General features: G+C 41.6%; 1 protein-coding gene across 1 annotated transcript in view; it reads left to right on the forward strand.

Moving 5' to 3' along the window:
* Cfap43 (cilia and flagella associated protein 43) overlaps window positions 1-16,038 on the forward strand; it is a 71,111-nt gene that overhangs the window by 35,641 nt on the left and 19,432 nt on the right. The window contains exons 13-23 of the mRNA XM_048336347.1: window positions 880-1,020; window positions 1,380-1,552; window positions 3,647-3,799; window positions 5,341-5,471; window positions 6,098-6,242; window positions 8,698-8,787; window positions 9,484-9,561; window positions 10,271-10,396; window positions 11,082-11,186; window positions 12,492-12,608; window positions 13,771-14,001. Coding sequence (XP_048192304.1) covers window positions 880-1,020; window positions 1,380-1,552; window positions 3,647-3,799; window positions 5,341-5,471; window positions 6,098-6,242; window positions 8,698-8,787; window positions 9,484-9,561; window positions 10,271-10,396; window positions 11,082-11,186; window positions 12,492-12,608; window positions 13,771-14,001 — 1,490 coding nt within the window. The remainder of the gene's footprint in view (window positions 1-879; window positions 1,021-1,379; window positions 1,553-3,646; window positions 3,800-5,340; window positions 5,472-6,097; window positions 6,243-8,697; window positions 8,788-9,483; window positions 9,562-10,270; window positions 10,397-11,081; window positions 11,187-12,491; window positions 12,609-13,770; window positions 14,002-16,038) is intronic.

A 16,038-nucleotide genomic window follows, 5' to 3' on the forward strand; every position in this document is an offset into this window, starting at 1 on the left:
CTTTAATCATCGCTAGACAGCGGCAGTCAGAGATACTAAGAGCTCAGAGGGAGCGGGATAGTAAAATGAGGAAGCCCTGAGTTGTGAAATCAGGCAGTAACCACAGACAGCCTTGCCAGCGGCAATGTGCCTTTAGAAAGGGCCCAGGGGAGAGGTTTACTGGAGAACTGGCTCTAAGGGGTGGGGGTCTGTAGTCCATGAAGGCTGCACTGGGTTATGGGAAAGTGCAGATTTCCATCAGATATTGTGAGCTTTAGAAAGCACCCTAATTGGGAAAGAGCCTGGGCCAAACCAAACTGTTTGGAAATGCTAGTCTGGAAATCAAATCAGGAGAAATAATCCTAATCAGTTCCTCAAAAACCATTCCTTATGTCCTTTATTTTTAAACAGTCCTTTTAAATATCAGTCTGAAAATTTGACACTAGAGACTAAGTGAAAGCCAGTGTATTATGTGATACATAGTTGTGTGTTGGTATACTGGTTCTGAGGCTTGAACACAATGCCTGGGTGGCTGTCCCTGGGATTTTGAACTCAAAGGTAGCACTCTAACACTTGAGCCACAATTCCACTTTGAGCTTTTAGCAGTTTAACTGGAGATAAGAGTCTCATGGACTTTCCTGCCTGGAGTGGTTTGAACCACAATCCTCAGATCTCAGCAGATGTGAGTCACTGGCACACAGCTATTATGTGATATCTTAATTGAGATGGGAAAAGTTCTCACAGTTAGTTTATAAATTAGTAAGTTTTGAGGCAAGGTCTCCCTATGTAGCCCAGAACTCCTGGCCAGGGATTTGAGATTCTCCTACCTCAATCTCCCAAGTACAGATATTAAAAGATTTCCTATTTAGCCAGTGACCATTGATTTCCATTTGCTTTCAGAGTCAGGTAAAGAAATCCTACAGATATCCACAGTGTCTACTTTGGAAACAGACTCAGTGGAAGTGATGGTGCTCTCTCCGCTCCCAGAAACAGGAAGCAGCAGGCTGGAAATATTTACCCTACCTAAAATGTTGTCACAAGGTAATGAAAAAGGAGCAACCCAACCCATTCTTCCTGGACCTAAATAAGCTGTTGCTATATTTTCTGTTTTTGTTGTTGTTTTTCTGATAATAGCATTTTTTTTTTTAGCATGTGAAGAGGCAAAATGTGCTTTTTTTTTTAACAAAGGAAAACTGATGTGCTTGCTAAACAATTTGAAATGTGGAGTTTTTCCTAGGCCTGTGGCTCACAAGTCATTTTTATTATCAGAGAAAAGGAATGAGATCAACTGCTATATCAAATTGGCGTAGTGTTTTGTGATCCCTCTTGTTCTGCTGCTTTAAATAAAATATAGTTAAATTCAGATACAAGTAATCTCTTTTCTTCTCCGAACATTACAGTTTCTACAACCTTTGCTGATGAAAGGGGGAGGCTGCGAGATGAACTGCTTCATAAGTTCCTGTATGAGACGGAGCACATGCTATCTTCTGCAGTCCTTGGCTTTCAAAACAACCGAATATATGGCTTCTGTAGTCAAGTTCCATACATTTGTAGCTATCTTATTCCTGAACACGTAGGTGAAAACCTCACTGTTTCCATTTGTCTTACCATCAAGATTTGAAAGTGATACAAGCAAGTAAACAATGGCTCATGCCTTTAATGCTACCTATCCTGGAGGCTGAGATTTGAGGATCACTCTGTGTGTGTGTGTGTGTGTGTGTGTGTGTGTGTGTGTGTGTCTATATGCATACTCCATTTGCTTCAACAGAATAGTCCAATTATATTAACATAATTCCCTTTAATTAGATATATCCTAATGTTTTTTGTTAATCCATCATAACATACATTCAAACAACTTCACACTGTAATACATATATCATACTTGTCAGATAATCATGCAGATGATACAATAGTTGTTTCTTTGTCTAAAATGCAGTCTAGCATTAGCTCCATTCCATAGATATTAACATCTATAGATGATTTTTGGTAGAATTTTATACTCAAACCCTAAGCAAAATGGCACAAAATAATGGAATTGTTTCTGGCATGCATTCATCACTCTGTCTTTAGCCTTCTTCCATGTTTTGCCACCTCTTACACACATGGGCTCTCCACAGTGCCCTCTGCATACTGTCCTTAGCCAGTCAGCATATCATTGATTCTTGTCTTGGGTCCAACAGAATCTCTCTGTCTGCTCTAAATTCTTCAGTCAAACTCTTTCTATCTCAGAATACCTGGCATTTGGCATTGAAATTGAGAAAAGAAAGAAATGGTTTGTGACAGGAAAGATTAAAAAAAAATAAAATGGAGAAAGAAATATTTAAGCTGAGCTTTGATGACTAGATAAACACAGAGGGCTGGTCATGGTGGTACACACTTGCAATGCAAGGAGCTCAGGAGGCAGAGCAGAGATGAGAAGATTTTGGTTCAAGGCTGGCTTTGACAAAAGTGAGAGATCCGGGGCTGGGAATATGGCCTAGTGGCAAGAGTGCTTGCCTCATATACATGAAGCCCTGGGTTCGATTCCCCAGCACCACATATATAGAACACGGCCAGAAGTGGCGCTGTGGCTCAAGTGGCAGAGTGCTAGCCTTGAGCAAAAAGAAGCCAGGGACAGTGCTCAGGCCCTGAGTCCAAGGCCCGGGACTGGCAAAAAAAAAAAAAAAAAAAAAAAAAAAGTGAGAGATCCTATCTTAAAAAAATAAAAATAGTGCTAGCACTGGTGGTTCACACCTGTAATCCCAACTACTCAGGAAGCTGAGATGAGGATCAAGATTCAAAGCCAGTCAGGGTAAGAAAGTTCAGGAAAGTTTGTGAGACTCTTTATGCCAATAAACTGGAAAAAAAAAAAAGCCAGAAATGGAGCTGTGATTCAAGTACTAGAGCTCTAGCCTTGAACAAAAAAGCTTAGGGACAGTGTCCAGGCCCTGAGTTCAAGCTAGGACCAACACAAAAGAAAGAGACAGAGATAGAGATACAGCGAGAGACAGAGGAAGGAAGGAAGGAAGGAAGGAAGGAAGGAAGGAAGGAAGGGAGGGAGGGAGGGAGGGAGGGAGGGAGGGAGGGAGGGAGGGAGGGAGGGAGGGAGGGAGGGAGGGAGGGAGGGAGGGAGGGAGGGAGGGAGGGAGGGAGGGAGGGAGGGAGGGAGGGACAGAGAGCGAGAGAGAGAGAGAGAGAGGACAGAGAGAGAGAGAGCATGAGGCCCCAAGTTCAAACCCCAACATTGAAAAGAAAAAGAATAGACATGGAAAAATAATGTGTGTAGCCAAGCCAGGTGCTGGTATAAAGAATAGACCCAGAATTTGGGGCAATAGAATAGAGCAAGGTATTCCAGACCAAAGGAAGGATATGTGCAGATGCTCAGAAGTCGGCATACATAAGACTCATATAGGATATAATAATGACTTTATTTAAACTTGCACATGAGGATGGATTAAAATAATTTGTAGAATAAGGGTTGTCAGTGTAGGCTGTGGTCTTTAATGGCAGGCTAATACATTGGCAGAAACAAACTTTTATTTGCAAACGAAGATGTGAACACAGGTGCCTCCTTTATTCTGGTTCATTTCAATGGACAGTGTTCTCAGATTCTATCATCATTGCATATCTGAACTCAAAATTGCTGCTTACCTGCTCTTTTCCATAACCTGTTTATTTTCTTTTACAGCTGGAACATATTGGCGTATGTGTTCTTAGGCCCTTCCTAAAAGTGCAAAGCAAACAATACGGACCGGGAAGGCTATTTCTATCTTTACACGGATTGTGGCTCATGTCGGTAGCTAAATGTGGAATTCTCTGCATCCGAGATGCTCTTACATTGGTAAATCCCATTTTAAAATAGGATAGAATATGTATAATGCTTTCAGATAAGGAACAAAAGCCCTTAGGAGAGAAATAACAATTATCTCTCAAGTACACTGACTCCACTATTTCCTTATCCCTGATGGTATTCATGACATTCATGTTCTTTTAACCAGTGTTTGTAAGTGCAGTGGTTTGAGTCTCTCAGGGAGGTAACTCCATCCAGTGCCATGATACCTGCAGACACAGAGCACTGGGCAGGGCACCATGGATGACTTCCAGCCCTGCTCCATCACTAGCTAGTGTGCTGTGTGCCTTGGAAACTCACTGAGAGGCACTGCATTTGAACGTTCAGCTAGCAAGTTAGGGAAACACCTCTGTGCCTCAGAGAACATGTGGGAAACTGCTCTGGAAAGGAACTGCATTGCAAACATGCTCCCCACCCCCAGCTGTGAACTTCCTACCTGGCCTCTTGCTCAGTGTGACCTCTTGCTCAATGTAGCATATTGTGCTCTGATCTCTGACTGAGAGAGAACAGTTGACTCTCCCCCAAAGGTGGGAAGGTTTTGGAACTGCCCTGTGCTGGCCATCAGCATAATCTGATCGGTGATACTTAGTCTTCTGCCGCACACTTGAAGCATTGCAGGTATCTACGTGACACATTGCCACTGGTCCAGAAGTATTTGGGAACATCTCACTTCCATTTCCTCACCTCTAAAAGAAGGCATCTTTGGGTAACAGTGATGCTACTGTATAGGGGAAAAAGCAATCATGAATCCCTTAGAGATTACTTCTGAATGATTTTCATATTCATCTACCCTATATTAGGGTGTAGGGACAAGAGAGAGATTTCCTGGCATGTTCTTTGATAGGTTTTTTTTATTCTATTTGAGTGTGTTGCCTACTCTAAAAGGTAAGACCTTGTGCTTAACAACCAGAGTAAGAAGTAGTAGGTTTTAATCAAGGAGCTTAAACTGTTGCCATATGTACCCCATTGGTGCAATGTTTTGTTTGGCTTGCTGAGTTGGTTTAATTATGCTCTCCTCTGGGCACTGGTGATTCATGCCTGTAATCCTAGCTACTCAGGAGGCTGAGATCTGAGGACCCAGGTTTAAAACCATCCTGGGCAGATAAATTTGAGAGACTTATATCTCCAATTACACACACATACACACACACACACACACACACACACACACACAAATTGTCTTTCTTTACCTCTCTCATTACACTCAGCTGCTCTGCCTGGTTCTTGATGGCAGATTCTGAATTTTGCTTGCTCAAAGCCTCTCAGATTCATCAAGGACATTGACTTCCTTGTGTCTGGTTGCCTGTCAATAGTCAATGATAATAATGCCTCTCCTTCACACAACACAAAAAGAACAAGTATTAAAGATTTTAAATGCTACGCATTGCTGGGACTACTTCCATACCAGCAATTATGCAATCTGCCAATAGTTGGCAATCTATTGGCAAGAAAAAGCATGTGTAACCTTTCTGGAAAGTGATATGGCAAAATCATGGCTGTAATTTCTCCTCTTTATCTCTGAAACTATTGAGGAAACATTTGCCCGGTATCGAAGTCATTCTCACCAGGGACACGGAATTCAGTCCTTGATACTTTCCATGGATGGACAGCACATTCTGGTGATTGGAAAAGATGACAACACCCTTGTCTACCTAAAATGGAGGTACATACAGTAAACAGTAAGCAACCTCCATGTGCTAGGATAGGCTAAAATAGAGATTTCATTATTCAAGGATAGCATAACCAACATTCCAGAAGAAAGGTGGCTATTGAGAAGACTGTTATATTCCTAGATCCCGAAAGGACAGGATGTGTCATGGTATGGGGAAGGAGCACAGTGGACCCCAAGGTAGGAAAGTGGAGGGAAAGGTGGGTAGTAAGTAACCTTGGTTTCCAAAGGGAGGACCAGGTGGGCTCAGGATGCATAATGTCAGCAGATTCTGGGACTTGACCCTGAGACTATAGGGAAGGGAGATAATGGTCTTATGAGTGTGAGAGCCTCTTTCCCAGAAGAGGTGGCTAGGGTTATGGTGTCTGCATTTAACAGGCAGTGCTGCAGAGCCAGCTTCTACTATCTCTAGGAACTGCCTTATCCCTGGGAGGGTCAGCAAAGCCCCAGGTATCAAAGACCAAAGTACAGAACATAAAGAGGCATAAGTGATATGTAACATATTTCTTTGTATAGGCATTTAGAAACAATGCTGCTAAATGTGATTTTTTTTAATGTGATGCTAGAGGCTGTGGTTCTTGATTTTGGTTATTTTGTTTTTGTTTTGTTTTCTAATATAGGCGGCTTGGAGGAAGTTTAGCCAATGAAATGACTTCATATTGCCGGAATATAGTAACTTTCATGATCAGCACCATGGAGGAGGAGAATAATTATTTAACTACACACCATGGTTCCATAGATTTGGGAAACAACCCTGAACACACAGTTGAGTTCTACTGTAGCTAGCTTGCTTTCCTTGTAAATCATGTGACGTTTTTCCATTCATAGTTTTCTTGAAGTACATTTTTAGCAGTATTTCTCCTTATCTAGGTACAGTTGTTTTGTGTTTTCAAATCACTGGATTGAAAAATATCAAGATTTTCCCAAAGTGGTCATGAACATGTATATGAGATATATATAAGTGGTCAAATCATGTGAGATCTTATTTAAGCCTAGTAAAAGACCTAGTCTTGCCTAGTCTGTATATGGTGGAAATTGTCTCTCTATGCTTTTCATATTACATGCATGATTTACAAAGTGTCCTGGCTAGGGAACAACATTTGCTCACTCATTCAACAAATATCTACTGCGTACCTTCAAAATGGTAGAGAGTAGAGGAGATATAGCCATAAAGGAAAAAGGAAAAGTTTCTACTTTCAAAGTGTTTACATTCTAAAATAGGGTGTTGATGTATGCAGAGAGATGGAAAAATAAGCAAATGAATAAAGGTAAGAAGTTCTGTTTTACTCTATGTTTTTTAAATTGGTTTATGTAACGGTATTTGCCTGGGTAGCCGAGATCTAAACTATACAAGATACTATGCAAAGAAATAAGATGGAGGGAAGGTGAACGCCGGGTAGAGGGACAAACAGTGTGGCATGGGATGCATGAACCTTCAAAAAACAGAAAGGGAGTGTAGGAAATGAAGTATCCAAAGCAGAAAAAAAAAACTCAAGTAAGGAAGAACTTGGTCAAGAGCTTGGATTTTATTTTTCAAGTGAAGAGCCTCTATAGAAGGTTTCTAACTAAGCAGAGGATTAACAATCTATATCATTTAGATTTTTTAAATGATCACTTTCTGCTCCTTGGATGAAATTTCCAGTAGAGGCCAGAGTGGAAACAGAGAGATTGCTCAGGAGGCAATGACAGACATAGAGGCACGGCGCTAGAGTGGGGAGGGCTGTGGAGGAAGGAAGCGATGGATTCCAAGTCAGCTTCATTTGGTGGTAAAACTTGCCAATGGACTGGACAGAGAAGGAGAAGACAAGAAAGGACTCCAGATGACTCTTGGATTCTTTCCTCCAAGCAGCTGTATTGAAGCTGGCAGCATTGTTTGGGAGGACGTAGCCAAGGGGAAGAAGAAGGGGTCTCTAATCCATTTTACCCATGCTGGGCTCCAGATGCCTGCTGAGCATTGGAGTGAACAGGCTGCTGAAGATGCTAATTTGAGAGGGAAAAGTGTGTGGACTGGATTTAAAACCAGGAAACTGTGGGGTCATGATGGGAGAATGACTAAGGAGAAGCAGAAGGAATCAGGAGAGAGCAATTCCTACTGCCAGAAAGCAGAGGAGAAACCACAAGGCTGTGACATCCTACAGCCTCCCACAACTCTTGGCTGGAAATGGGAGAATAGAAATGAGGCAGAAGTGACAGGGGAATGTGCGGTCAGGGGTCCGTGGTTTTTCCCATGCACTTAGTGTCTATTTGGATACTGTTAGGAGAGAAGAAGTAGAGGAGAGAAATGGATGTATGGTCCACAGCAACAGGAAGGAGTGCTTAGGCCAGGATATAACCTGTGTGACCATTTCTGATTTCTCAGTGACTTTCTTTTCTTCCCATCCTGGGGCTTGAACTCTGGACTGGAGCACTCTCCCTGAGCTTCTTTTGCTCAAGACTAGTGCACGACCACTTGAGCCACAGCTCTACTTCTGGCTATTTTGGGAACTGATTGTAAATAAGAGTCTCATGGACTTCCCTGCCCAGGCTAGCTTCAAACCTTGATCATCAGATCTCAGCCTCCTGAGTAGCTAGGGTTATAAGCGTGAGCCACTGGCCTCTAGCTCACTTGATCACTTTCTTGATCACTTGCCAGGGAGCAATTAGTTGTTGTTGTTGTTGTTGTTTAGTGGGTTGAACTCATGGCCTTGCACTTCCCGATGCTCTATCACTTGATCCAAGTCCTTATCTCTTTTTTCTGTGGTCAGTTTTGAGATGGGTCATCTCTTCTTGATTCTTTTTATACCCACATCTCACTGCTGGGATGACAGGTGTCAGCCACTGCACCTAGACTTTCATTGTTGTAGAGATGAGATCTCGCAAACTTTTTGCCTGGGCTGACTGCAGACCTCATTGTTCCATTCTTTGTTTCACAAGTGGCTGGAATTACTGGTATGAGACACTGTGCCCAGCAAGATTGAAGCAAGTTATTGCTGTAGTTCGAATTCATGTAACTTTATACTATTAGTTGTTAGAACTGTTCAATTTCCATGATAAGAACAGACTGATAAGAATTAAATCAATAAAGCATTTCATCTTGGACAGACAAATGGATACTATTATTGTTTTCAATGCACCAAATGTGAAAGGACTTAGTGCAATTATGTGAAGGAAGAGTGGGGGAAGAAAACTTGACAAATTTTTAATTTAATGTCTGTCACCTTCTAATATATTTCAACCTCAGCCAAGTACTGAATCATTACAAGAGGACTTGCAAATCCCTGAAGAAAATCACCAGGAGGAACTTTCATGGATCCAACAAAAAAGCCAAGAGGTACTTAAAAAGTGTAGGACAAGTTTGCAACCTGCCCTATGGTGTACCAACTAGATTCAGTTCCTATGGAAACCTAGTAGAAAGCTAGATGGTTTAATGGGATACTACTTGGCAGTGCATTCTCCTGTGCAAACAACTTTCTGAAATATCACCCAATCTTTCATGTTAAGTTAAGTAGCTGTATGAACTTACATATGCTATCCTGAAACCCAACCGAAGTGTCCAGGTATGCCCAAAAGAAAATGAGCTGTGATGTGCTCCCATTTTGAAGTCAATGGTTTGGGGAGGGAGTGGAAGGGGGATATCAGGTGTTTGTTTTAATGCAAAGGTCTGAGAACAGAATGGATGTTTTAACTTCAGACACAAGGAGAGGGACACAGACAGCAGGCTGATGGCAGCCCATGCCCCCCTGATCTCTCAAATCAAACGCCACACTGGTTTATCCATGGTCAATTATTCACTGTTTCTTTTATCATTGCTTATGTTCTTTCTATTGGCTTATACATGTGACATCAGTCCCATGGTCGCTTATGTAAGCAAATGTAAGCAAAGTATGCTCAGGGACATTATTTCGTACACTTCACGTGATGGGTTGGAAGTTTTGTTTTTGTTTTTTTCTGTCTCTACAGCACTGTTGTCTATGTATCCTCCTGCGGTTCTCTTAGCGTGGTTAGTCATGCACTTGTTTCATTTCAGGCAATCAAAAATGAGATTAAACTGTTTTCTCAGAAAAGAAAAGCGATAAAGATGGGAATCAAGGAGCTCGCTAAAATAGTAAGTTTTAGGATTTCATATGTGAATGCACTTGGCCCTCTGCCATATTACTTGGTGAACTTTATTCTGCTCTACAGTGCGTGAGGAAGCACCTTCCCTGCGCCTCTGCCTGCGAGCTGTTCCCAGGGTTCTGTAGCAAGGTGGAACTTTCTCCAGACCGTATTCTGTGTTATGTAAACAGTTGTTTTCTTCTCTATCTTCCCAAGTATCCCATCTTTAGATGGCGTTTCCATGCTTTTAATCAAAGTTACACCATGTACATTTTGTAAATTAAACTGAATTGTATAATCTTTAAAAAAAAAAGTTGTTGTTGTTGTTGTTTATTGGTACTGAGGCTTGAACTCAGGTCCAGGGCACTCACCCTCAATTTTTTCGCTCAAAGCTAATACTCTACTGCTTGGACCCACAGTACCACTTCCCATTTTTTGGTGGTTAATTGGAGATATGAGTCTCATGGACTCTCCTGCCTGGGCTGGCTCTGGACTGCAATTCTCAGATCTTAGCCTCTGGAGTCACTAGGATTACAGGTGTGAGCCACTGGTGCCCGGCTGATATATGAATTTTTAAGAATCAAATGTTAACATTTCAATAATCACAAAAAGCCTACAAGCAGAACACCTATCTTCCTACTGATTGCTTTCTAAAGAGACCAAGAAAACCATTCCTTTGAAGTTTAATTCTTATCAACCTTTCTTGTTTCAAACTTCAGATTATGAGTATGATGGAAGAAAATGAAGAAGTAGATCCTATTGCAAAATTAGATGAAGAGGAATTTGCCTTAGATCTTGAAGAACTGGAAAGGCTTCAAGACCAAAGTGAAGAGGAGGTGGCAAAGGTTAGGAATACTTAAATACCATCAGGCTGGGCACCAGCTACTCAGGAGGCTGAGATCTGAGGATTGCAGTTCAAGACCAGCCCAGGCGGGAAAGGAAAGTCTGTAACTCTTATCACCCATTAACCATCAAAAAAGAAAAAAATCTGGAAGTGAATCTATGGCTCAGGTGGAGTGCTAGCCTTGAGCAGAAAAGGCTAAGGCACAAGACACAGGCCCTGAGTTCAGGCCCCAGTAATGGCACCAGCACACACACACACACACACACACACACACACACACACACACACACACACACACACACACCAGGGCTCTCTGATAAAACAGGAAGATGAGGACCATGGTTTTGCTTCCTTTCCATGCCCATCCCTGGGGCTGTGTGTATCTAGTTATCTCACTCACACTCGCTGCTGCAAGGTGTCTGTCATCACAGCCCCCTGAGCTCACCAGCGTGACCTGGCACCCGTCTACCTAACAGAGAATCCAAGCCTGTAGATGTAAGCTTTAGGAAACATTCTGAAAGGCAAGGCTGCATACCCAAGGTGTTCATCTCAATGGAAGGTGGTGCAAAGGGTTGAAGAAGAAGAAGAATCTGTCCCTATAAGTGTGCAGCAATGACTAGCAAGCAAATTTACAAGATCATGTTTGTTAAGAGGCCACATTTTCATTTTTATCTTTTCACCATAAGATAAAGAAAGATGCTGAGTTGCATAACCTCGCCAAGAGCTATTTGACTGAGCTTCTCAAAGAAGAGTGCTGGAACTCCATGTCTGTGAAAGGGCGAGCGCTGAAGGTAACAGTCAAAATCCTGCCAGCTGAGGCTTGTCCTTGCAAGTATCATGGCATTAATGTGTGTGTGTGTGTGTGTGTCTGTGTGTGTGTAACTTAAAGAAAATCCACACCTAGCAAAAGCACTGGGAGCCTGGCGTGCTTCTTCCTACACTGAGTTCCATCTAGATGTGCTCCTTTCCCTTCATTCTTCCCTCTCAGCTCCCATGGCCCCCAGGGCAGCATCTCTTTGGTTATGTCTTAGCTCCCTTTCCTTTGGTCCCTCTGTGATGCACCCAGCATCTGGGTATCTTGTCTACCTTGAAAGGTTTGCCTCACTGATTAGAAGGTATGAAAGCTGTTGTTCACATTTACACCTCCACGTTTTCCCAAGAGCTGTTTCGATTTCTCTTTGCATTGGGTAACCAAAGCGGTTTATGCTTGTGTCCCTCAAATAACGATTAGAAACACCTTTCTCACTTTCAAATATGCTGGTTCCCCGCTGCTGGTTTGAATAACAAAGTATATGCTTTCATTTATTTTTTACACGTTTATTGCTGTCAAGTAGGGTTTCTCAATAACAGCATATTTTGAACTCAGTACTTCTTTGTTCTGAGAGCTCTCAGTGCACAGTAGCATATTGAACAACACCCTAGGCCTCTATCTGCTAGACAGTAGTATCCTACCCCTTCACTAGTAATAATTTTATTTTTTAATAAGTCTCAAGCCTTTGCCAGATGTCTGGATGGAAAGGGGTAAGTGGGCAGAAGTGCTCTTGGTTGAGAACTATTGGTCAAGGATTTACTTAGAAATAAAGCCCAGTAGTTCACACAAAGTGCATACCAATACTAATGGCATCGACAGATTTTTTGTTTTAAGGATACATGTAGCAGAACAACTTTGTATGAAAGCAAAAGTAGAGTATACAGAGGGGCCACAGAGCTGGAAGTCCAATGGAGTCCTCTCAGAGGGCAGTTATTATAGTACAGGAACTCCTCATATACTTACTCCCCTGGACTTTGTGCCGATTGTTTAATAGCTTGTGTATGCTCTGCCTCCACTCTTCTCATTGATTGAGCAGAAACCCAGGGCATTCTGGGAAAGAGAACCACCATGATGGGAAACATGTTATCTGCCATGTGTTATATCTACCATTTGTTTTTAAAGCTCTCTCCACAATTTTGTTATTGAAAAAGATTTCCATTGTCAACTTTATTCCCAGTGTAATAATCTCTAAGTTCATTTTAGTCACAGAAAGCATCCTCCCAGTGCCACTGTACCCACAGTTGTATTAAAAATGGATTTATTTCATCTTGGTTGTCTCCCCAAGAGCTTTCACATCCCCTGCACAGTTGAGAACTTCCCGATGAAAGAACGCACAGCTGAGGAGATGGAAGAACTGAAGACAGTTTCACAGCAAAGGAAGATTGAAATAGAGTGCCTTAAAGTACGATTTAAATATAAATATATATGTATGGGGTGTTTACATAAATAACATCATTTACTTTAGGTTCTCTTTCCTACAGATCTGGGTTGGGGTGCAATTTAAAATAAGTCATACATATTGCGTATATTTATTTTTTTATTTCTTGCCAATTTGTAGCATGCGTTCTAATGAATATAGGATCTTATCCATACAATAAATCAACAGTCTATATTCTATATAACTCTGGCTAGTCCTTAAATATAAGAATATGATTTTTTAATAAGATTTGGATTTCTTGTTCGTATTTGCACTGCTAAGAGCAGAATTTGCATTTCAGGAAAGGACTTTACCACTGAACCATGCATGGGATTTCATCCTTCTCTTGATCAGAGATTGTGCTTACCTACACATTTTCTAGTCTCTGTTACCACCAGAAATTGGGTCTTGTGTTTTTGTGCAGTGCTGGGCCTTGAACTCAGGGCCTTGAGCTCTCAATTGGCCTCTTCACTAAAGGCTGGTGCTCTACTTCTTGAGCCACACCTTCACTTCCAGCTCTTTGGTACTTAATTGGAGATAAGAGGCTCACAGACTTTTCTGCATGGCCTGGCTTCATACTGTCACCCTCAGATCTCAGCCTCATGAGTAGCTCGGGTTACAGACATGGGCCACCAGTAATAACTGACAAAGATGAAGTCATCTATTTTTGACTGAATTATGGTTTTTCTGAAGCAATTCCAATTTATTTCAGTAACAATCTCTTTCAAAGCATCAAACAACAAAACAAAACTGGTCTTCTGGTGTAGCATTATTTGGGCCAGAACTTTGCATTGTCTCTTTTTCTCAAACACAACATGAGGGCATACTTAAATCCTCTAGTATCGTGTGAACAAGTTTTAAGTGTAAAAAATGCAGTCAAAAATTTTACAAAAAAGAATCATCCTAACACACATACACACACACGCACACGCGCACACACACACACACAAATTATGTACAACCAAGGACCATTTTTATTCTTTTGATTTATTGACAATTGGTCAGTTTCTAAAGCTTTAATTCTTTTCTGCAGTGGCTGAATTAAGTTGTTTTCAAAATGACTTACCCTCTTAAAGTTGATACAAAGTTGTTCTCCAGAGAAATCTTATTATTGCATAACTGTCTCGCCATCTTTTTATATCTTTAGATACGGAACGAAATTGTAGAGGCTCAGTCTGCAGCCACAGCAGTTAAAAAGCCTCAGGAAGAGGATGATGAAGAAGAGGAAGAAGAAAATAAGATTAAAAAAGACACCAACTTGCCCAATTACTTGCTTGGCAGTTTGAGTACTGATTTTGGGGTGGATACCTCTTTGTTGTCAAGCCAATTGGAACTTCATTCCAGAGAGGAGAAAATCAACCAAATAGTATTGTTAAAAGTGGGTGCATCTTCTTTGTATCCTTGAAATGTCTCAAGAAAATGTCTCAAGGCTCCATCAGGAGTCTTTCTAAGGTTGACATTGGAACCTAACGTAAATCAAATGATGTTTCTGAAGTACATAATAAAATATACTCACGGCCAGTACCTGTGTCCTTTAGACAGAGCTGATGTACATCAGTACAATAGTGGCTTCTAAATGAGCCCTGCTACTCACACCTGTAATTCTAGCAACTCAGAAAGCTGTAATTGGGAGGATAGCAGATGGAGGTCAGCCCAGCCAGAAAAGTCAATGTGACTCCATTTCCAATTGAATTGAAAAGCTGGACTAGGGGTGTGACTCAAGTGGTGAAATGCCAGCTATAAGCAAGCAAGTTGCATCACCATGAGGTCTCAATTTTAAACCCTGTACTACCAAACAACAACAACAAAGACTTGATTCCATCCATTCAAACTGGATTCCGTGGTAAATTCTCTAAGTAATATTTTATGCTGACACTACAGATCATTCTTCTGCTTAGACTTTTAGTCAACTCTCCCTAATAAGCCCAGCATCATTTAAAATCTCCCTCAAATGTCAAGATATTATTGCCTCTCTGGTTTTTTTGTTTGTTTGCTTAGTTTTTCTCTAAGAGTTCTGTAAATTCTGGGCTTCAGGAATAAGCCATGCTATCTGGTTTTCAGCTCTTGGTTTGTCCCAGATTGTAGCTAGTTTGAAATGCAATATGGGCTCTTCCTGTTCAAGAAAGTCCTTCAGCCATGTCTGTTTCTCTGCTCCAGATTTTACTCCCTATACCTTTCCCCTCTAACCCTTGGAGTTCCTGTTCATATGTACTCACAACTGTTTAAATTAGCTTCTGATGCTGACCTCGGCTGATTCAGGCCCCAGAGACTCAACTTCTTGCTGCTTACTACAACATTTTTCTACAAGAAAGTCACTTCTAGTGCTAGGCATTATATCCTTTCCCACATTACTTCATGGCTTCATCTTTACTTAAAGGTAGCAGTCCAGATGGTACTATAAAGTCCTCTTTAAATTGTGCCACTAATAGTTACATTGAGTGGAGGCAATCTACTTGAACATGTTGCCACATAGGTAATTGGTATCTCCTACCTGGAAATGACCTAATCCTGCAGAGAAGGAATATTGTGTATTAGGTCATTCTCAGCAGAATTCTCCTTACACTGCTCTTAGCTATTTCTTCCTTTCTGCATATCCATCCCCTAGAAGATTCCAAAGAATATAGATGCTACCCAACTTAAAACCCACACATTGTTTTTTCTCTTTAGTTCTGCAGATGGAACCCAAGGTTTCACGCATGGTAGACAAGCTTCTCTAGCCCTCAAGCTATACCCCTTCCCCAGCTCTCTAGTTTTATATTTTGCTTCCAGAATAGTGTCTCACTCACTAACTTTGCCAGAGCTGGCCTGAAACTTGAGATCCTCTTGCCTCTGCTTCCTGAGCAGATGGGATTATAGGCATGTATAACCAAACTTGGCTCTGGTGTGTGTGTGTGTGTGTGTGTGTGTGTGTGTGTGTGTGTGTGTGTGTGTGTGTCTGTCTGTCTGTCTGTCTGTCTGTCTATCTGTCCCAGGGCTTGAACTCAGGGTCTGGTCACTATCCTTGAGCTTTCTTGCTCAAGGCTAACTTGCTATCATTTGAGCCACAGCTCCAGCTCCACTTTCAGCTTTTTTAGTGGTTAACTAGAAATAAGGGTCACATAGACTTCTTTCCCAGACTGGCTTCAAACCATGATCTTCATATCTCAGCCTCCTGAACAGCTAGGATTGTAGGCATGAGCCGCCAGCACCTAGCCAATCTTGGCTTTCCTGTGTGGCTTTAAAAAGTGTGTGTGTGTGTGTGTGTGTGTGTGTGTGTGTGTGTGTGTGTGTGTTGGTGCTGGGGTTTGAACTTGGAGCCATGCTAGGTGAGTACTCTTGTCATTGGAGCTAAACCCTCAGCCTCTTAACCACACACAAAAGTAGAAAGAATTGCCCACTGAACCTCCAAGTGCTGACTGCCCTCTTGAGCATTTAT

Source organism: Perognathus longimembris, chromosome 2 (genome assembly GCF_023159225.1).
Source record: "Perognathus longimembris pacificus isolate PPM17 chromosome 2, ASM2315922v1, whole genome shotgun sequence".
NCBI lineage: Eukaryota > Metazoa > Chordata > Mammalia > Rodentia > Heteromyidae > Perognathus > Perognathus longimembris.